The sequence below is a fragment of the Entamoeba invadens genome (genome assembly GCF_000330505.1).
Source record: "Entamoeba invadens IP1 unplaced genomic scaffold scaff_1105074725849, whole genome shotgun sequence".
NCBI classification, from domain to species: Eukaryota; Evosea; order Mastigamoebida; family Endamoebidae; genus Entamoeba; species Entamoeba invadens.
The window spans coordinates 519,852-541,457 of NW_004440189.1; the positions used below are offsets into that span (position 1 = coordinate 519,852).

The following is a 21,606-nucleotide window of genomic DNA, read 5'->3' on the forward strand; positions in this document are numbered from 1 at the left end:
GTCTCGCATGACGATACGGAGAGGGGTTCCTTGTGTTTTCCGGAGATGTGTGGGTAAACACTCACAACCTCTTCTAGGAGTATCACAACAGTACCAAACGAGTACCATAATGGTATCGCTAAATCTGGATGTTTGTCTGCAATCAGTGAGAGTGCGTGTAGTGCATCGACCCTCTTCTCAACATCTGCCAAGTCGGCTATGAGTTGACAAGTGTTTGGAGGTAACCCCGGAAGATTAAAATTGTTTTGCGCAGCTGGTGGGGTTTCTTGCTTGGGCTGTACCTTTTCGACTTTTGGAGATTGTACTTTCTCTTGTTTTTCTTGTGCTGGGGATTGGGGTTGAGGTGTCGATTCTTTGTTTCGTTGTCTTTTTGGGGGTTTCGCGCTTAAAGGGGGGAACATCGGATTCACTGACATTTGGTTTATTAAGTTTTTTTCTCACAATTTTTTTGAAAATGATATTTTAATTATATATTAATTATAATATAATATATAAAAACATCCTTGCATTTTATTTCAATTCTATAGAAACTATAATTAAAAAACCATTATAACAATTATAATTAAAAAAATTATAATTGTTAGTTGAAAATAAAAATTAATTATAATATAGTTGATTATCATAAATAAATTTGTAATTATTTTGAATCATAAAAAACCAAATATAAACAACTAAATGATTTGTTTCTTAATAATTAATAAATTTTATAATATTTTATTATATATAATTATTTTAAATACCAAATGTTATAATATAATTAACTAATAAAATATAATGATAAATTATTATAGATAATATATAATATTTATTATAAACATTTAGATTTATAAGTGTGATTATATTATAGTTATTTATTATGAATTAATAATACTTACCTTACAATATCAATAATTTAATCTGTATGTGGCAGAACGAATGAACATATAACAGTCAAAAATACTCAGTAATAACAATTTCAGGATGCGTCCAGTGTTTCAAAATTCATAAAAGAGTTGGTTGGTCTCGGTGAGTTCCTCGGAATGGATCAGTCTGGAACACTTCTCGAGCCTTGGTATGTGCGCCGACTTCATCTCTTCCTCTGTGTGGAGTACTTGCGAACAAATCCAGTTGAAATCATTCTCAACGCTTTTCTGCGCCTCTTCAAACTTCCTCTCCTCTTCCTTCACAAACTCACGAATTCGCTCCTCTTTCTCTTTGTACAGTTGGTCAGTCTTTTTACGCTTGACATCGAGGAGTTCCAGTTTCATGTTTCTGTCGATCTTGTGCTTTGCAAAGTCAGTGATAGGGATGTTTGGTAGCGCGATTTGATACGTCTCGTTGTATTGAAGATCGGCTTGACACGTAAATTTAGGGATGAACACATCGTTGTTACTGAAGCAGACGCCGACCACTTTATTGCAAAGCAAACACTTATAAACCGCGTGGTTTCTCCCACCCTCCTCAACCAGTACAAATTCTCTGTACTTCACTCTGACTATTCCATGTGCAGACGATTCCTCGACTTCGATTTCCTTTGGTGGTTCACTCCTTGCGGGTTCTTCGGTCAGTATAAACCTTACATTCCCGCAACAACACGCATGTTCCGTTTTGATGTCCATAGGAGAAATCGTCTTTCGGATCCCCAGCATTCTTTTCTATTAATATTTTCGTTCCACTAACCCTTCTGTTTCTTTTCAGCAATCGTTCAAGGTATTTTTACCTTTTTATAATTGCCAACCCAAATGTTTTGTAATAATAATTACCATTCTTTATAGTTTATAATTCTATTCAAACCCCAAATGTTATAATTTTTAGTAAAATGTTAAATTGATATAGTTTTATAGAAAAATAAACCCAAAGTAAATCAACAAAAAAACATAATAACATACATTCAATTTACAAGATGAGTTTTAAACGCCAGCAAGCTTCTGAAGCTTTTCGAATTTCTTTACTTTCTTCCCATTGTTGAGAGCTTGTTTTCTTGATTTGGGGGATAGGAATACAGAGAAATCGGAAACAGAAGGATGTCCAAGAATTTGTTGTATTTTGTTCATCTTTCTCTGTGAAGTCTTAGCGCGTGTGATTTTCATGATATCGCCCGCGTTTATCCTTTCACCCATTTTTTGCTTCAAAATATCACTTTTGACGATCCCCTTCCCATTGTCATAGGCCTCTTGTTGGGTGGAGGGGACAAGAAACGACGATATCTTTTCTATTGAATTTCTCCGCCCAGTTAATTTCGCCAATTTTTGTGACCGGACATTCATTATTTGAAGTTTTTGTAGCAACACTTCTGTATCTTTTAACACCTCAGCACTGTCCTCTTTTTCTTCTGTTAATGAAAGGGGATGGGGAGGGTACTCATCTTCAATGGGAAGACATGGGGAGGAGTTGTACAATAACTCGGTATCTGAGGAATCGTTTCCCCACCCTTCTGCAGCGTATCGAATCGATACACTTGAGTCACTTGTGTCCTCTAAAAAGTCATTCATCTGGAAGTTTTGGCTCAACAAGTCCTCTGTTGTTGTGTCTTCACTGATGCTGGAACATACACACTCACACATAAAAGTCTGTTTTGATTTATTCTGAAACTTTAAATTGGCCATTTACAACCAAAATAAATCACACGATTTTTTCGTTGCATTCTACAGTGTGCGATTTAATTGGAATTATTTTTTTCGATTATTTTTTTATACGTGTTGCTTGTCATCACCTTTTTTCAACATTGAAAAATGTGTCAACAAAACAATACTTTTATTAGATAAAATTAAGAAATAATAAAAATAATAATAATATGGTAAAAAAGGGGATATATTGCCGATTTGGTTTGTTTTAAAAAAGAAATTTGAATTGCATTTAAAAAGGGGTTTCTTTTTACAAGCTTGTTTTGTTAGTATCTCTATAGTTTAACAAAATCATCACAATACATGGACTTGCAATTATGACCTTGTTTTTTAAGTGACATTGGAAAGTCCTATTATTTTGGTGTCAAAATACTTAAATATTAAAAAGAAAAACTCGACTTACATACATTGATTCGCAAAACCAAAAGACGATCTTTTGATAAGCTAAAAGTAAATGGGTTGACTTTTCTGTTTTGTGTATTTTACAATGAGCAAAATTGGTTCTTAATTTAAAATATTAATTAAATCTAATAATCTAATACCATTTAAATAGTTTATTTTTTTATTAGTGTTGTTTTGACAGTTTTATTATTGAGACGATCTTTTATAAATCAATAATAACGCATTCGTAGCTGTTTATTACCATTTTTTTACGTAGTTAATTATTAATAAAGAAAATTTAATTATTTTTACTTATTTGAATAAATTATTTGTTATGTCTGATGACGTTATAACGAAAAGAAAAAAAAACAACTTTGGATTTAAATGTTTTTTTTGAGAATAATTATCCCCGAAAAATGCAGGAGTATTGTTTGTTTTTTTAAATAGATAAAAATGTTTGAATAAAAGTACACTTTATTTATTTCGAGAAAACATTACCACTTTATATCACAAAAAATTCCTTCAAAGAAAAAAATTCACAGCAGTAAAAGTCAGTTAAATTGAAGTTCCCAAATAAAAATTCAAATAACTGCTTCAAGTTATTTACAGATTAATTTATCACTACAGTTTTATTTGGTTGTTTTTGTCTTGTAAATAGTTAAATTTTTCTGTTTTTTTCAATTTTTATCGATTTTAAATATATTTAATCCTAAAAATGCAATAATTATCTAGTAAAATAAAGGAATTTCTCTTCTAATTAACGAAAATTGTCTTTTTATTTTTGAAAATTATCCAAAATATCATAAATTATCCCAATTCAATCCAATTATTTACAATTAATTGTAATTATCTAGACATAATAGATAATTATCTTAAATTATTAAATTTTATCAACAATATTATTCAACATTATCTTTATTAAAATGTAATTATCCACATTTTATTTAAATCAAAAATAAAAACAACAAAAATGTTTATTGATAACATTTTTTTATAATTTAAAAATTAATTATTTAAATTGACAGGATATTTTCAATAATAAAAATATCATTCGAAATATCAAAAAGAAACCAACTTATAAATTATCTCGACTAAAAACTTTCTGCCACACCGTATTTCTGCAACGCTCTAACGAGGCTACAACATCTGAGGTTTCAATTGAAGTGAACGCATTACTAAGTTTTTCCAGTAAAGATTCAAGTGTTGTCCATGTACGTATTTCTCGTTCTGCTCTTCGTTTCCAAATTCCAAATATATTTTCTATGGGATTTAACTCTGGCGAGTATGCGGCGTTAAACACTACACAATGACGAGTGCCAATAACAAGTTCCTCGATGTCGTTGTATATTCCACAGTTATCACACCAAAAAACAACGCGAACGTTTCTCTGATCATAATATTGCATGAGTCTTTTAAAATAAGTGTTGAATAAAGACTTTTCGTTAATTCCATTAACAATATCACAATAACTCATTCCGTTTACATCTATTGCACATACACTTGTCAATCGAAGCCCCCTTTTACTTTTTGTTATAAAGCACTTCTTTCCACGGTCACTCCATCCGTACGCACTCGTCGTAGCTATCCTCCATGAAGTTTTCGTCCAAACACACCCACGAGTATTCCTCGCACATTCTTGCATACAATTTTTGAATGGCAGTTATTCTTTTGTCTTTGTTTACTTCCGAGTTCGATTCAGCACCTCTTGTAGTCTCTCTTTTAAAACTCAATATCGGAAGTTCTCTGTCTTCATCAACACCAGTTTTTCCTCTCATAAAATTTGTAATAGACGTAATAGATGGAACGATCTTGTTTTTCTCTCCCATATTTTCTTTGTATATTCCCACAATAATTTCCGGGTGCTCAACAATTTCTTTAAACGTTTCTTTTTAAATTTCTACAATGTCTTCTTAAATTTACAATGTCATCCATTACCATCATTCCCTTTATGTATTCTCTCATCTGATGCACCTTTGTCGTAGAGTCATTCTCCAAAAGTCTTCCTACCAATACTTGATATGGAGTCACACGACTTTTTTATTATAATGGTTCTTTGGCAATATACTATCTCCCTTTCTTAACTTGGTCAACAATGACTTACAATTGTCGTTTGGAATCCCACATTTGGAGGCGTATTCGCCTAGTTGCCATTCGTCTCCATTTTTTCTCCAAAATGCGATTAGCCTTTTTTTCGCCTCTAATGTAATTCTGATATACGGTTTTCTAGGTTTGGTAATACTCGTTGACAATGGAGTGGGTCCCTCTCTGATCATTTTTGGTCTTCCTCGTTTTTTGGGGGGCGGCATTGGTACAATAAATTGAACCGAGGTTGTACTTGTTGGAGGATTACCAGGAAGTGGTTCTGGTGCGCTATCTATAAAGTGTTCTCTAACAACAGGTTCTCTTGCGTCTATGTAAACCATAGCCGAGTTACTCATTTTATTTTTAATAAATAGTTGGTTTTTTTAAAAAGAATGCTTTGTTTTTATTTTTGATTTAAATAAAATGTGGATAATTACATTTTAATAAAGATAATGTTGAATAATATTGTTGATAAAATTTAATAATTTAAGATAATTATCTATTATGTCTAGATAATTACAATTAATTGTAAATAATTGGATTGAATTGGGATAATTTATGATATTTTGGATAATTTTCAAAAATAAAAAGACAATTTTCGTTAATTAGAAGAGAAATTCCTTTATTTTACTAGATAATTATTGCATTTTTAGGATTAAATATATTTAAAATCGATAAAAATTGAAAAAAACAGAAAAATTTAACTATTTACAAGACAAAAACAACCAAATAAAACTGTATTTTGTTTAAATTAAAAATAAAACTATACATAAATTAAAATATATATTTAATTTTTATAATCAAAAAATAGTTTAAAATATTATATTATTAAAATTAAAATTATAATAATAAAATATTATTATTATTAAAAAATTAAATATTTTTGAAATAAAATATTTTCATAAAAAATTTTAAAGTCTGTCTAAAAATGTTGTTTGCTTGTAAAAAGTTGTCCATTTGACAAAATTTTACATAAAATGAGTCTAAAAATATGGGAATTAGGAAAAAGGTTGAAACCCTGGTAAAAATTATGAAACAATGTTTTGGGAGGTTTTGGATTGTTTCCCGAAAGGTTCCAATTTTTCAAATGATCTAAAAATGCCCGGACAAAGTTTTTCGACTGACCATAATTACTTTTTCTCAAAGGTTTTTAAAATCACGATGCTAATTACCCACATCACCATTTAATAACCAAAATGTTCATTTTCTCTTATAAATTCTTACGTTATAATACCACATTTTCAGCAATAATTATTTTGGAAACGCCTGCTTTTTCTTTTATTTATAGTATAATTTCCATATATAATAGTTATTAATAATAATAATAAATGATAAATGAATTAAGTTGTTATAAATTAATAACACTCTATGAAAACATAGAAAAAGTTATTTTTGGTAATAACTTTTTGTAATAATATAATTACAACACAATCATTATCATACAACTACAACCGTTTCAATTATTGGCAACATAAAGTTATATTCTTGTTATGTTGTTTATTTAACCATTTTTAAATTTTCGAGCTCAGCATATCGAGCAAGACGAATTTCAACAATTTGGCCGATTCATTATTTTATGTTCAGACACTGAATGAAACAACAGAAAAAAAGGTGTATAATATTATTAACACAAATATAAATTTGACTGTTTAAAGATAAATAAACAACAATACAATTCAAAAACAAACATTGTATATTATTAATAATTGGAGAAAAAGTTCAACACTTAATTATTGCATCGAAGTTTTAGGCTTGTTGTCTTCAACTTATAAATCTTAAGATACATTAATTTTGATACATGTAATTAAGATTTAATATGATAAATAATACATATTTTTTTGTAATTTAAAAATACCCAAAATAGAATAATAATATTTAATAATTAATTTAATTAAAAATAAAATATTATTAGAAATTACATTTAATAATCTAAAGTCATTCTTTAAACCGTGCAACTTTTACGTGTCAGTGCAACTTTGTTTATAGTATAATTATAGTAAAAAAATTATATATTTTTTAGAAACAAAACAAGAAAACACAAACAAATTTCTTTAAAACTATTACTCTAATTAATATACTATAACTAAATTATAACTAAAGTTGCACAATTTTTCTCAATTAGTTTTTTGGGTTGCACCGTTCAGTCTCGTGTTTATCAAAATTTTGCAGCGAAAAAGTCTTTGAATCACACGAATCGGCTTGTCTCATTATTTTCTTATTATAAAGAGATGTTTAACATTTGCGCTATCCACAATCGATATACAACACTGTTTGATTCGTTCTGTATAACAATTGGAATTCTGGAATTTTAATGTTTTTTATTGGAACAAGCAGTTGAACTTATCATTTAAATATCGAGTTATATTTTATGTTGATTTATAACCTAATTCTATTTTTGTTATTGTTTTTGTTATTGTTGAAAAATAGAGTTTCCCCTTTGTTGTGAGTAAAAAACAAAGAAAAAATAAAGTTGCACACTTATTCGGAATGACTTTATGTTTATCCAAAAGCATGTTTCTATCTTTAAAAAAATAACTCAATTTAAAGCCTTATTTGTTGTTGTAAATTATGTAAATATTTTAAATGACAAATTGAATAGATAATGTTTTTAACTTTATTGACCACTACCAAATTATTAATTTAATATATTATTATCAAATTGTACTAATGAAATAAAAAATATTAATTATATTAAATAATTAATTTAATTAAAAAATTAAATTATATAGTCGGGTGATAAAGGGGGTTAATTTGGGACAGAAGTAGTTAATTTGAGTAAAAAATTATAAAATATAATTTCTTTAACTATAAAAGTATTAGAAGGGTTTTTTCAATTAACTTCTTTGAAAATAATAAAAGAAAACCATAACTTTCTATTTTTGATATTATTCAATCTTTGAAAACAATAAAAGAAGAAGAGAAAGGAACCCTTGATGAAACAACCACAGGCAATCAACATAAAAAAGCAATTCAAATACAAGATACCAGTTTAAAAACTGTATTTCAATATATTCATGATGTATATGGTTAAAATGCCAGAGTTTAATGAATTAACAACAGTGTCAATTTTTGAAAGTGTCAGGGAATCACTGAAAAATCATCATTTGTTAAAATCTTTCAATCTTTCGTTGTTGAACCATTCCCATTGAGAAAGGAAAAGAGAAAGACCATTTTAACATTAAAACAATTGGAGTTGAAGAAGAGCAGAAAAGAAATGAAACAAAGGAAAAAACAAAGGAAAAATTCTTTAACAAAACAAGTTTCAGACAAACCATAAAAAGTGCTGCGTTTTAGACTTCCACATTTCTCTAAGTGAACAAATTGAGGTGTTTTTGTTTATTTTTGAAATAGAAATTTATAATTATTCAATTTATAATCATATTAAATAAAAAACGATAATTTATATTATTATTTTAATTTTATGTTTATTTTGACCTTAAAATAGATTTTTTAAAAATTATAGTTTCAAAATTATATTTATCAAAATTAACTACCTTTGTCCCTTTTTAATGCTATTTATCCCCCTACTATACACACTAATAAATAATAACAAACAATAATAAAAAAATACAATATAACTGTTAATAAATATCACAAAGACAACATCCCGATTATTTGCACAACAAAATAATAAAAACAAAAAGAACTAAAAATATTGAAACAGGTGTTATAAGAGTAATAAATAAGGAATTATCCCAATATAAAAGTACTAATGAAGTTAATCCTCATAATTAAACCAAGAAACTCTAAAGGTAAAATGTCAGGGGAGGACGACATCACATCATTATTAGAACAAATTAAAAAAACAAAGGACAACATAATTGAGAGGCGCACGGTTGTCGAGAATGAGTTAAAGAAATACAAAGAGTGTCGTATACAGTCCCAGAAGTCGTTAGACGAGTGGGTTGTAACATCGCCTTCAAAGCTTGTTGAAGAGAAGATGATGCCTCCAGAGGAGCAGTACAAGATGCCGCCATCTTTTGTGGTGTTAAAGCGTGTAGTTCAAGGCAGAGATTGGCACTATGGTCGTTCGGAATTGAAAGAGCAGAAGGGGGTTGTCTTTTCTGCGAAAATGAATGGGAGTATAACAGTGAGGTGGGACGATGGGGAGAAGACGCATTGTCGTTGGGGCCAAGATGGCTTTTATGACGTTTTAGTTGTTCCACCCAACTTTGACCAGACGCCAATCCCGATGAGTCAACAAGCCGGTAAGCCACTTAGTTTCATAGTTGGAAGAAGAATTAAAAGAGGACGCGATTGGAAATGGAGTGATCAAGATGGTGGAAATGGGAAACTTGGGTATGCTATAGCCAGTGCTGGAAATGGGTGGATATGTGTGAGATGGGACACTGGTAATGTGAACCAATACCGATGGGGAAATGAAAACTGCTATGATGTCGAGGTGGTATATTAATTCCTTCCATTTGTTATATTTCATATAGTTTAATTATACTATAAGTACTTTCTTGATAGTTAAGACCACTCTTTTTATTTTTTGATACTTTTCATCTTTATTAATAATATAAATAAAGATCCGAAAAATTGAAAACTTTTTCAGTCAATTATACAGTTTTTTTAGGGTTTATAAGCAAAAAAATGGACCATAAGAAATGGAAGTCTTTGCAGTACGCCACTTGGTGAGTGGGAACGATATCGTTGATAAAACCGTAATTGTCACAGCAACAAACATGACGATGGTGGAAGGCGGCCAGAAGATTGTGTATGAACACGGTGATATCGCAAATGTAGTGTTAATTGATGAAGAAACAATTGGGATGAAAATTAAGAACAAAAATTGCTTTTTGTTTTGCTTTGATGGGGCTGAGAAACTTGTTGGGCTATTGAATAATTTGAATTGATGATTTTGTTTTGCTTAGTCATTTTGAAATGTCTTCGATGAATCTTAGTACCACCAAAATATAGTATAATTCTTATTTAATAAGAATTTGAAGACCAAAAATGTTTTGAAGTGTCATCTTGAATGTTACAAAACACTAAAAAAGCAAAAAAATGTGGGCGGTGCTGTTAGGCATTTTTGGTGTCATTTTTGTCCTAATCGGTGTGTTTTTGTTCATATATTCCAACCCACTAAGAACGAAGTGGTATATAACAGCATTCACTTCTGTTGGTCTTTTTTTGGCTTTTAGTATTTTGGGTATTATTCCCGTCGACATCACATCTGTTTGTTTCAATTTTTTAATTTCTCTGCATTTCATTCATAGTTTCTTTAATAAGTCCAAATGCTTATAAATAGAGAACATGTGACATCAACCAAAAACCTGGGTGCCAAGAGTCATGGATTTATGTGGACAACGATGTGTTACAAATCATGTGGACGGTCATCTACTGGCTATCATTTGTAGTGATGTGGACTGTTATCCCATACTTCATGTCATATCCATTTGCTGGGGACTTTACTGTGCTTGAGAGATGCCGTACTGCAATTAGGCGCAATGTGATCTTTTATTTAATAGTTGGAGCTGTTGGTGTGGTATTTCTAGCCATCTATCTAATTTTCACGCGAGACTCTAATTGGTACGGTGTGTGCATTGCCGCATCAAACGCTTATGGTTTGCTCATGATGATCTTTTTACTTGGGAATGGTGTTGTGGATGTGCCATATAAATTGATTAAGCGGGTGACCCTCACCAAATTATTGAAATGTACATTACTCGACGTTTATCATTATAACAAAAAGTTTGAAGAAGCCAAGTCCGAGTTACTTGGATACGTATCACAAGTCAAAGCGTACAACAATCGCATTAGTGAAAGTGATCCATTGCGCAAGTATGTTAATGTCTTAGTATCAAAAGTGTCCGACTTTTTATCGTCAGTAGAAGCCGAAGGTGATGCTGAAAAGAAAGTAGAAAAGATGGTAAGTATCAACGAGGGGATTATCGATGTGATGTGGCGATACAAACAGTTTTTGTTTTTGAAGGAGAAGTCGAGCGATAAAGCAAAGTTATACAATGCCATATCCCAAAATGACTCCAAAATAAAACTTTATAAAGTGATCTATTACAAATTCATTCGCACGTTCTTTGTTGCGGTGTTTTTTGTACTTTCTGGTATTGTCGGGTTGTTGGTCTTGTGGAGCGAATTTGCAATTACTATCAATTACATCCAGTTGCTTGCTAATAACAATGACCCGACTAAAGTGGTCGATGTATCCCCATACGCGTATTTCATTGAGGCGTTATCAACGACACCAACTCTTGTGTACGTCTCATCATATCTCCCACTGATATTATGCGTGTTATACAGTTTTGAATCACTCCTCACATTACAATTTATATCATTCTTACGTATATTACCTAATAGACTGACAGACCCATACTCGTTACTATTTGCTGGCGCATACCTGTGCCGAATCAGTTCACCTCTTGCACTTAACACAATCCAATTGATCAGTTTTGGGACGGGAAATTACCAACACGAGTCAGTGGGGGACTCGTGTGACTTAACTGCTTTCCAATGCGTCATGAAAAGTATGGAAGCAGTCCCTTTCTTCGGAACAGACTTCATTTCGATATTCCCATCCGTCTCTGTCATTGTCGCACTGTTCTCTGTGATCTTTATTTTCTTCGACCCATGGAAATTATATGACGCAATAATTTCGAAATTCACAAAGAAGAAAACAGAGAAGGCACTCCCAGAGAGTGAGATGATTAAAGTCGCGCTGGAAATTATTGGAGAGCAAAATACGGAAATGACTGATGAACCAACAAATATTACTAAACGTGCAAAAAATACAAAGTCGTACGGCAAAATAGAAGAAAATGTGAGTGTTGATGGTGATGATGTTGATTTCACAAAATTATCTTCTCCAAGCACAAATAAAACGTACGATTTTTCTGATTTGGATAATTGAATTTTGGGTAAAATAGTACTCATTGTGCACTTCATTTAACTAAATTAATCTTATTCATTATTCATGTCATTGTAAATGGTTTTATTTAAAATAATCTTAGATAAAAACATGTAAATGTAAGGTGGTATAAGACTAGTTAAACTACTATTTCATTTCTATATGGAGTTCGAAGGTCTTTCTATATTTGATCACTTCGAATTCCATGACGAAGAGTACATTGTTCAGAGAAAGGGTGAGTCTGAATATAAAGTAGTTATCAAAACGTTATCGAAAGACACACGCCAATTGGATGATTGTTTGGGTCGGACATTGTGGGATGGTGAAAAGTACCTAGGCGACTACCTGATGCAAGAAAATGTTACTAATAAAAGAATATTAGAGGTCGGTGCGGGTGTTGGATATGCCTCCTTTTGTTGTCGAGGTGCAAAAGAGGTCATTATGAGTGATTTTAGAGACAACATTTTGAAAGTCCAGTGCGAGAACATTGAGATGAACAAAAATGTTATTCAAAATGTTTTTTCACAAAAAATTGATTGGAATAATCCCGTAGATATAGGCGAATTTGACTTAATCGTTGGATCTGAAATTATATATGACAAAACTATAGTTAAACCATTGTTCAATACTATTCAAAAGTATTTGAAAAAAGACGGGAAGTGCATAATCTTCAACCAAATTGGTCGATTTTTAAATTGCGAGACTCAGTTTAACGAAGAGGTCTCAAAAAACAATTTTTGTGTTGACGTCAAGACGTTTGGAGATGTGTCATCAGTGTTGTCATCATACAAACGGTTTACCCTAACAAAACCCTAATTCAAGTCTTCTTTTTCTCAAATTCAAAAAAAACAAAAAAATGAAACAAAATTGTTTTTCGAATGTTTGAACTGGAAAAAACTGAAAAGAGAAAAAAAAAAATAAAACCCCAAAAACAAAAGACATAAAGTCAAGCCCGAAGCTATACTTAAATGGTAAAGAACCATACCAAATAGTATCTGAAAGAAAAAAAAGAGAAAAAACAAAAAGTCGGAACGATAAACTTGAATTTGTTTGTTTGATGAATCCAGCCGCAAATGGTTCAGTAATATCCAACCCGATGTCAGCGGGACAACCTCAAACTCAAGAACGCCCAATGTCCTCTTCTCAATTCCAATACGGCTATCAACAGCCGCCTCAATACAACTCACCAGCAATGTACCCGCCACAACGTGGCGGGTTCCCTTCGGGAGGATACCAACAACCCGTACAGCCGCAACAAATCCCTCCACCTCAACAACAGGGCTATGTCGATATCTCGCTTATTCAAGGCCTGATCGAACAATATCTCCAATTTTATTACAACGACGAAGAAATCATTCGGGAGCTCGAGAGGAAAAACATCTCTGCGGAGATGACGTCGTACATTCTCACAAAACTTCGCGAGCAGAACCCCAACTACTTTAAGGCCTATGAAATTAGGTTGACTATTAAAAGTTTGTTCTATTGCCATTATATATATACTAAATATAATATATATAATATATATTATATATATTATATATATTATAATTATCTTCGATAGAATAGAATAATATATATTATATTATGATCTTCGAGCTATTTAAATCATTTTCAATCGAATCAACTTCGTGTATTGATATCTAGACCAAATATCGAGGTTCAACGATCTGGTCCAGAGGCATCTTGTGTCGAGCAATCCACAACAAATGGAACAGCAACCACAACAACCTCCTCAACAATTCCAACAAGACATGTATCAACAGGACTACACCGGAGTAAATTACCCGTCGGATGCTTTCCAGGGCGATCAGCCAATGGGCGGATTGTAAATCAATTCACAAATTTCGTTGTGTCTAGTTATGAATGTCTTCTCTCGATAAATAATAGAAAGTAACTATAAATATGTGATAACTTTAAAGTACACTTTAATGGTTAAATTATAATATAAAAATAGTACACCTTTTAAAAAAGAGAATTGTTTAAAACAAAAGACATGGCGTTCCAAATGAAACCACACTTCGATCAAAGCATCGCGGTTGTATGTAGGTCAAACCAAAACCGGAGTACATGCGCACACCGAAGACTGAAACAACTTGGATATAACGTGTCATCATTTGGGACGGGACAATATACAATACTACCCGGACCTGTCAGGAACTTTAGATTCCAATTTGGAACGCCTTATAAAGACATCAAGACTATGTTGTCAAAGGATGAGATGCACATCGACTTCTTCAAAAAACACAAAATCTTTCAAATGCTCGACAAAAACGCAATTTTGAAGAGCGCGCCGGAGAGGTTCCAGGAAACAAAGAAAGAGTTCGCAATTGTCATATCACTCGACTATCAGGTCTTCATGGATTTACTCGAATACTTTGACACAAGACAACAACAAACGGGGGACTTATGCTATGTCTTTAATATGAATGTTGTCGATCAATTTGACGCAGCAGAGAATGGTGCGATGGAGGTATCGGAGTTTTTAAAACTCCTTGAAAATGACGTGGATTGGATGAGTAACATCGACAGAATTATTAGAACGTTTTACAATAAGACTCGACTTAATGTGATGCACTCTCTTCAGATTTATTGAATTTTTCGTGTGTTCTGTCGACCCAATTTTTTAAGTCGTGTCGATAATAAATAATTTAACTTATTGATATAATATATTAATAATTAATTAATAAATATTATAATAAAATCAATAGTATACCATTTTTTTAATACTTGAAACCAACTCAATTAAGATTATTAATGTTAATTAAATTACTTATTGATGATAAATAATTTAAAAAATATATCACCACGGGGAAGACTACATATCTGTTATGTAGATCTTAACTGTGTTGAAAAATCTCACTTCCTCTCTAGGTTGTCAAATACGATTTAACACCCTTGTTAGCAAAGTTCGGCGATATTTATTACTTTTGATGTTATTATAGTATGATAATATATAATATTAATATTATGGGACTATATTAATATTATAGCAAATAATTGTAATATTTAAACAAAAAATTATTATAATAATTAACCACTTTTAATTTAATTTAATTAATTTATTACATAAATTTTAAAAGTATTTATAAAAAAAATGAATTATCAAGTTTATTAAGTATTTTTTCCAACTTTTTCGAATTTTATCTTTGGTCAAAATAATATACAGCCAATTTGAGGAAATAACGTAATTCTATTGATTTTTATCCTAAATTAACTAGATAAAATTCTTTTTATTAATTGTCTTGTTCAAAATAGTATCATTAACTATTAATTTTAATAAAATAATCAATTTATCATAATTTTTAATTCTTATTTATATATAATTCGGTTTGAATGATAAAAAATTATTTAAATATCCATTTTAATTAAAGATTTGATGAATTATTTAAAAATTCATTTAATTATTTGACAATATCCAACTTTTTAGTCAAACCACCTTTAATGAACTAAAAACAAAAAGAATGTTTTTATCGATGTATTATTAAACAAATTATTCGTTAAAATGATACACAAGTTATTGTGTTTTTTTGCTGTTAAAATAACTGTATTTATATTTTTTGATAACTTTTTATTATTTTTTTATTATTAAAACTTACTTAAGGTTTTATATTAAGTAGACAAGTCCAAGAGTATTAACTCTTCAGTTATATTTTTTGGCTTTTGTTCTTGTTTTTGTAAAAAATACAAACTCATTTTCTTTCAAGTTTAACTGTTAGAAACAGCTTTTTAATTAATAATAAACTATAATAAATTATATGGACTTGGCGATATCAATGACCAATATTTTTTGGAATCGAAGAAGAAAAGAGGAAGAAATTGAAATAACGAAATAGAATTTTTTATATTTGGAACACAAATAAGGGAAGTATCGGGTCAACAAGAAGACAACAAAAGTGAATCAATGAAATACCATTACGAAAAAAATAGGAAGTGATTTTAAGACAAGAAAAAGTCCATTAAAAAACTCGATAATCAAATGGAATATTTGATCCACCCAAACAACCATCTTGTCCCTGGTGGGTTGTTTGACTATCTACTCTGTTTCCAGTTTTTCGAATATTCAAAAATCGAAGTCCTCTATCAGCTCTTTTGCAACGAAGAGCAACAAAAAACAATTCTTCCCTTTTGCTTTCCAGAGGAAGGAGACGAACAACACACCGACACCAAAGTCTTTTCTTTCACTCTCACGAGTCTTGACGGGAAACGTAAAGTCGGGTATTGTAAACGGTCAACAGCACAAAAGCCATTTCAGTGTCTTGTACTTGTGACTGGGCAGTTTGTGTCGTACTTTTTGTATTTCAATTTCGATATTCTATCGGTCTTTTTATTTATTTAACATCTATTTTTATAACACATAACCGACTTCATACTCACATACAGTGCGTACTTTGCTCTCTACAACGACATTATGGAGTCACTTTGGGCAGAGTTTGTGAGCGATTATCTAACGTTCGTGTTAATCTGCGACGACTTGTACCAACGCGACTTCCCACTCCCTGGAGAGTCCGTTGTTGCATCGAAGTCACTTAAAGTCTCAAATCCATACAAATTCACACGATCACCAACAACTACTGTGTACGCAGTGGGGTCTATCAAACTAATGGAACGGATGGGGGTGTCGACTGTCCTCTTTCTTGTCGGACAGATCTTGTTAGAACGCAAATTTGTGTTTGTTGGAGACGAACTTTCGAACATTTCAAACACCATCAGATGCTTTATGGAGTTGGTACAACCTTTTGTGTGGCAACACGTGTACATCCCAATTCTTCCAAAGAAGATGACGAGTTATGGAGATGCACCAATGTTTGTTGTTCTTCTTCTTATTAATTGTTACAATAACTACAAATAATAACACATAGGCCTTTCATAATTGGTTGTCAACGAAAAATATATCCATTGTTACAAGAGGACAGTGATTTGGAAGATGTGTATGTGATCGACGTTGAGGGGGGCTTCTTTTTGAACCGACCGAATTACCCCGATTTGTTTTGTTCGCAACGGTGTGTCAAATTAGCGAGTGCGCTCACGCGTTTGATCAATTCGTCCGCAGTGAAAAACGAACAACTTGACGGTGTTGTGTACAACCAACTTTTTTTGTTATACAGAGACATGTTTCTCAATTACGACAAATTTTTCAACACCCACAAAACAAAGCAGTTTAATTGGAAGGCTTTCATTAAACAGAGCGAAATATCTTATGTTGAATTTTTGGAGGAATTTCAGAACGCACAGATGTGCTTTATGTTCTTAGACGAGCGAGAACAAGCATTGAATGAGGGCAAACGCTTATGTGACTTTTGCCCCTTTTTGATGGAGTCTTTTGAGAATAAAAAGGAGTTGGAGTGTACAACATTGGAGAGTTTGGGCATCGTTCCAAGCGAAGAAACTGTTTGTGTGAAATGCGGGCTTAAAGTGAATCCAGGGCAACCATGTAGCACTCTGTCTGGAGAAGTACTTTGTCATACAACATGTCACCGATGCGTGACGTGTTTGACGTTGATTGAAGGTAACCCACCACTTCCACAAGAGCAATGCGTTTTCTGCTTTAGAACAGCAGCGCCCCTCACACAACGAACACCAAAGGATTATCAATGCTTTCATGACAAAACAAAACCAAGCACTTTGGGACCACTGACTCAAAAGACTAAACCTAAAATACCTAAACCAACTAAAAACAAAATCCTCAAGTTTTTTAAGAAAGATGGAGACCAAAATGGTGACGATATGTATATAAGTGAACCTGTGCCTGATTTGAAAATGTTTACCAAATACCTTGGAATGCCTGATGTGGAAATGATCACTCAAAGAACAAACCCACTTCCTTATGAATATCAACATCGAGATAATGCGGATAAAGACGAAGAAAAGAGTGGGGAGAAAAAGGGAGTGAAAGCCACGGAGAATACGGATATTAAAGAGAAGGCCATAAGTATCCCAATTAAAGAAGAAGAAGTTGAACAACAGAAAACACTTGCTACGTTGGTGTTATCACCTTCAGAAGTGCAAATCACCGGATTCACACCATCAAAAGCAAACCCCCCAAAAACAGTAAGACCACCACCAAAACTTGCATCAAAGAAACATTCCATCGAAGTGCCAAGTTATATCCCACCCTCATTTAATACTCCACAAAACAGCAAAACCCAAGAAGACACTTTACCACCAAAAAGCGAAATAATAGAATCTGATCCTGTTAGCCCATTGAAAAGTCCAAAAATTTCGCAATTGGCGGATTCTACTAATGCAACAGACACAAAACAAGAACAAAAGAAAAGTTTCTTTAAGCCTGCAAATCCAAAGAACGCAGGACAGAGACAAGTCGCGTTCCAAATACCACAGAAGGCTCAGACAGCACCAGTTGATGAACATAACAAGTTTTTGAATACACCGGAACGCTCTTTGAGAGCACAACAACATTCACAAAGCACTTTAACACTAAAATCGGACCAAACTAAAATACCACCAGAAAGAAAGACGTATATGTCTGCACAACTTCCTCAGACAACACGAGTTGCAAACATGAAAGCATTTTCTGCAAGACCCGTCGGTGCTCCAAGACAACCGGTTTCTCAAACCACTAACTCGATTTCACCGGAAGCGAAACAAAACCCAACTTATCAACTCACATCATCACAAAAACCATCATTTGAGGGACAACTTAAACAATCACAACTGCCATCGACCTGCTCATTACCAGTAAATACAGCACGTGTGCTTTCTCAGTCGTTGAACAATCCTGTTGTGCCTCCAAAACCAAAACAAATACATTCGAGAACACAAGCACTTGGGTCGAACACGTCAAGGCTTTCACGTTCTTTGAATTTTGCGACTTCAATGAAAAGCCAATCATCAAAAAGCGTGGAAAGTACTCAGCCAGTGGGGTCGTATTCACAAAAGCAAAACGAACAAATTTCACAACCTTCACTAACAACTCTACCACCTCCACCTTACGTGATGGAGACGAAAACAAACATCGAAATTCAACAACCAAAAAGTCCAAAAACACCACCACTCACGTTACGAACAACTTCCGTGAAAAGTCACTACAGCTTGCCTGATTCAAATGACACACATGTTGCACAACCACACCAAGTCAAAAAACCACCATTTGTTTTAAAATCGAGAAAGGTACCAACGAAAGGCGGTGAGAGTATTAAAGACGAACAACCACACTTTGGACAACACAAAGTAATGGAGCAAAACACGATAAAAAATGGAGTGCCTAGGCTCCAAACCTCGACAGACCAAGCGTAAATTATAAATTTGTTTTTCTTATGTGTTATCCACATTTTCAATGATTTGGATATGAAACTACTGATATCATGTGGTTGTGGAATACCTAATAAAAGGCGCAAACATATATAAGAAACACTGGATAAATATAAGAACTGAAGATACACCATTAATTGGTATCAACTGCAAGTCTGATCTTCAACACTCCACGTACACGCATTACCCGTACAATCAACTTCATCAGTGCGAGAGGAACAAGCTATTTATTAACACATGTTATTCGTCAAGGATTTAAAGGAAAACAAACTCTTAAGAGTAACTGCGCCACAATAAAACTTCACCACATCAACACATTTGATAAAAACTTTCACTGTTGTTGTTGGGAACTGATTTGTGGCAACTCCTTCGAAGTAAGGAGGTGTTCCGTCTGTGGGAATTATTGACACAAACCCATTTGGCAAGTCATCTGAAAACACAAAAGAACTCGACCAACAATTCCATGGTAAAGTGGTCACCACTTGTTTCGCTGTTTTCACGTTTAAGTCGACGGTGATTGTATACTCGCGACTGTTGTCGTTGATGTTACACGTGTAATCCGGTTGTACCAAGAATAGAACAACAGCACAGGCAGATACCGTCACCAACACAACACAAAACAACGAGAAAACGATTGCAAATTTGATTTTGTATTTCTGGAAGAACCAGATGGTGGCCGCAGTCATAACAAGTAACACACCGACACTCACTGCAGTAAATGTTATGATCGAAGTACCCATCACAAGACTCACCGCTAAAAATAGGACTAAAATAACTGCCGAAATGTAGTAAAAAACACTGTGTTCGTGAAACCAGTAAAACTCGATTTTCCGATTTTTCACAATACGCGTGAGCTCACCCCTTTGCCTCCAACAACACACCCACAACACAACAGACATTCCCCAGCAATATAACCACATCACTGGCATTTTGGGTATCGCGAAGATGACACCACACGAAATACCAGAAAACAGAAGTGACAATACCAATGTGAGTAAAACGGGTCCAGAAGAAAACTTGACAACGGCCTCTTCTTCAATTGCAAACACCCCAAGGTGTTTCTTTTGTTCTTCACATTGTTCAACACGCGTTGTCACATTTTTGATCATAGAAAGTGCCTCATCTGCCGCCTTCGATAACTCTTTGAATCGCGAGTTGGTGTCTTCAACAGTGAAATCTGAAGCCGTGTGAATTTCTTTGAGGGCTTCGACTAATACAGGTATAATCCCAATGACATCGACAGAGAGTCCTTCTTCGTCCTCATGCACCAACTCGGGAAGAACCTCTTGCATCTCTTGCGCAATGAAACCAAGCTTTTTCTCCTCTTTTCCTTTGTATGTGAACGACCTTCCTGTCATTGTTAAAATCGAGTCGAGGCACCCTTTAAGCGGTTCAATGTGTTCTTTTACCCTCGCATCGGATCTTTGAAGAAATCCGTTCTCCGCCAATATCTCCCCAGCGACGTGCAACCGTTTTAAATTACTTGTTATCTGAACAACACGCATGAAGTCATCTTGTGGCATCACCACTTGTTGAATGGGTTCCGGCTCATTGTAATGAGTTACACAGTCCCACATGTAGCCGAGTGGATTTGTTTGCTGAAAGGGGAGTTGTGAAGCTTGTGGTGGCGGTTGCATTTGTTGAGTTTTTTGCAACTGCGATAGCTGTTGAGGCATTTCTTGAGGCTGGGCAACTTGTTGAAGTTGGATCTGCATGTTTGGCGGGTTTTGTGGTATTGACATGTTTTGGGTATTTTGTCCGCTTGACGTATTTTGGTCGTTCAAACTGTCCGACTCAAAGGAGTTTTGCGAATTGACTAAAACTGAAAGTTGAGGGTTGCCCATTTTGAGCCGAGCCGATGCTCGCTGTGCCTCGACATCTTGATCTGTGTTCACTTCGATCATATACACTTCGCACATCCGTTTCACCTCACTGCGGTCTTTCAATTTCTTATAAACGACACCTTTACACCCACTGAATAACGGAGAGAGTGTCAAATGTCTTAAATGAGAGTCCCAGACATGACTATAAACCTTGTTGTAAGAGTGTTTTGAGAACATTAAAAAATGTCTTATTATAATAAAAACTAACATTGTAATGTGTTGCGGCGCACTGTGTACACCCTGGGAATATACACAACCAATTTTTCTTGCGCGGTTGTTGTGGAGGTGTGACGACTGTTTCCATCTAACTTTGTGAGTTTTGGCTTTTCTTGTTTTGTTTGGTGTTATATTAAGAACATTAATTAATGTGCCGATTATTATTGAACCCAAAACAACAAAACTGTTGTTTTGGGTTTGAATCTAACAGAATATGAATCGACTTTGATGTTTAAATTTAAAGTAAATAAATGATTAAATTATAGTTTTGAACATTTAATTTTTCAATAAAAAAACAATCAAT

At 33.2% G+C, this 21,606-nt stretch overlaps 10 protein-coding genes across 10 annotated transcripts; 6 read left to right on the forward strand and 4 right to left on the reverse strand.

The window, feature by feature from the left end:
* On the reverse strand, positions 1–416 carry EIN_226400 (cell differentiation protein rcd1; the record flags this gene model as incomplete). Its single annotated transcript, XM_004254990.1, has 1 exon — positions 1–416. A coding segment is annotated over one exon (416 nt), but the record flags the coding sequence as incomplete, so codon positions are not given.
* A 558-nt stretch (positions 417–974) lies between these two features.
* EIN_226410 (hypothetical protein) lies at positions 975–1,628 on the reverse strand (the record flags this gene model as incomplete). Its single annotated transcript, XM_004254991.1, has 1 exon — positions 975–1,628. One exon carries the CDS (start codon positions 1,626–1,628, stop codon positions 975–977), a length of 654 nt encoding a protein of 217 aa, XP_004255039.1.
* Positions 1,629–1,889: 261 nt separating this feature from the next.
* On the reverse strand, positions 1,890–2,543 carry EIN_226420 (hypothetical protein; the record flags this gene model as incomplete). Its single annotated transcript, XM_004254992.1, has 1 exon — positions 1,890–2,543. The coding sequence occupies one exon, from the start codon at positions 2,541–2,543 to the stop codon at positions 1,890–1,892; it is 654 nt and encodes a 217-aa protein (XP_004255040.1).
* Positions 2,544–8,823: 6,280 nt separating this feature from the next.
* EIN_226430 (hypothetical protein) lies at positions 8,824–9,480 on the forward strand (the record flags this gene model as incomplete). Its single annotated transcript, XM_004254993.1, has 1 exon — positions 8,824–9,480. One exon carries the CDS (start codon positions 8,824–8,826, stop codon positions 9,478–9,480), a length of 657 nt encoding a protein of 218 aa, XP_004255041.1.
* Positions 9,481–10,076: 596 nt separating this feature from the next.
* EIN_226440 (hypothetical protein) lies at positions 10,077–11,937 on the forward strand (the record flags this gene model as incomplete). The annotated part of the gene is made up of 2 exons (XM_004254994.1): positions 10,077–10,247; positions 10,321–11,937. The coding sequence occupies 2 exons, from the start codon at positions 10,077–10,079 to the stop codon at positions 11,935–11,937; spliced, it is 1,788 nt and encodes a 595-aa protein (XP_004255042.1).
* A 159-nt stretch (positions 11,938–12,096) lies between these two features.
* On the forward strand, positions 12,097–12,750 carry EIN_226450 (hypothetical protein; the record flags this gene model as incomplete). Its single annotated transcript, XM_004254995.1, has 1 exon — positions 12,097–12,750. The coding sequence occupies one exon, from the start codon at positions 12,097–12,099 to the stop codon at positions 12,748–12,750; it is 654 nt and encodes a 217-aa protein (XP_004255043.1).
* A 241-nt stretch (positions 12,751–12,991) lies between these two features.
* EIN_226460 (hypothetical protein) lies at positions 12,992–13,763 on the forward strand (the record flags this gene model as incomplete). Its single annotated transcript, XM_004254996.1, has 2 exons — positions 12,992–13,406; positions 13,579–13,763. 2 exons carry the CDS (start codon positions 12,992–12,994, stop codon positions 13,761–13,763), a joined length of 600 nt encoding a protein of 199 aa, XP_004255044.1.
* Positions 13,764–13,927: 164 nt separating this feature from the next.
* EIN_226470 (RNA polymerase II subunit A C-terminal domain phosphatase SSU72, putative) lies at positions 13,928–14,527 on the forward strand (the record flags this gene model as incomplete). Its single annotated transcript, XM_004254997.1, has 1 exon — positions 13,928–14,527. The coding sequence occupies one exon, from the start codon at positions 13,928–13,930 to the stop codon at positions 14,525–14,527; it is 600 nt and encodes a 199-aa protein (XP_004255045.1).
* Positions 14,528–15,910: 1,383 nt separating this feature from the next.
* Positions 15,911–19,188, forward strand: EIN_226480 (suppression of tumorigenicity, putative; the record flags this gene model as incomplete). Its single annotated transcript, XM_004254998.1, has 3 exons — positions 15,911–16,209; positions 16,315–16,737; positions 16,794–19,188. The coding sequence occupies 3 exons, from the start codon at positions 15,911–15,913 to the stop codon at positions 19,186–19,188; spliced, it is 3,117 nt and encodes a 1,038-aa protein (XP_004255046.1).
* Positions 19,189–19,346: 158 nt separating this feature from the next.
* Positions 19,347–21,390, reverse strand: EIN_226490 (hypothetical protein; the record flags this gene model as incomplete). Its single annotated transcript, XM_004254999.1, has 3 exons — positions 19,347–19,426; positions 19,475–21,236; positions 21,295–21,390. 3 exons carry the CDS (start codon positions 21,388–21,390, stop codon positions 19,347–19,349), a joined length of 1,938 nt encoding a protein of 645 aa, XP_004255047.1.
* Positions 21,391–21,606: the final 216 nt, after the last annotated feature.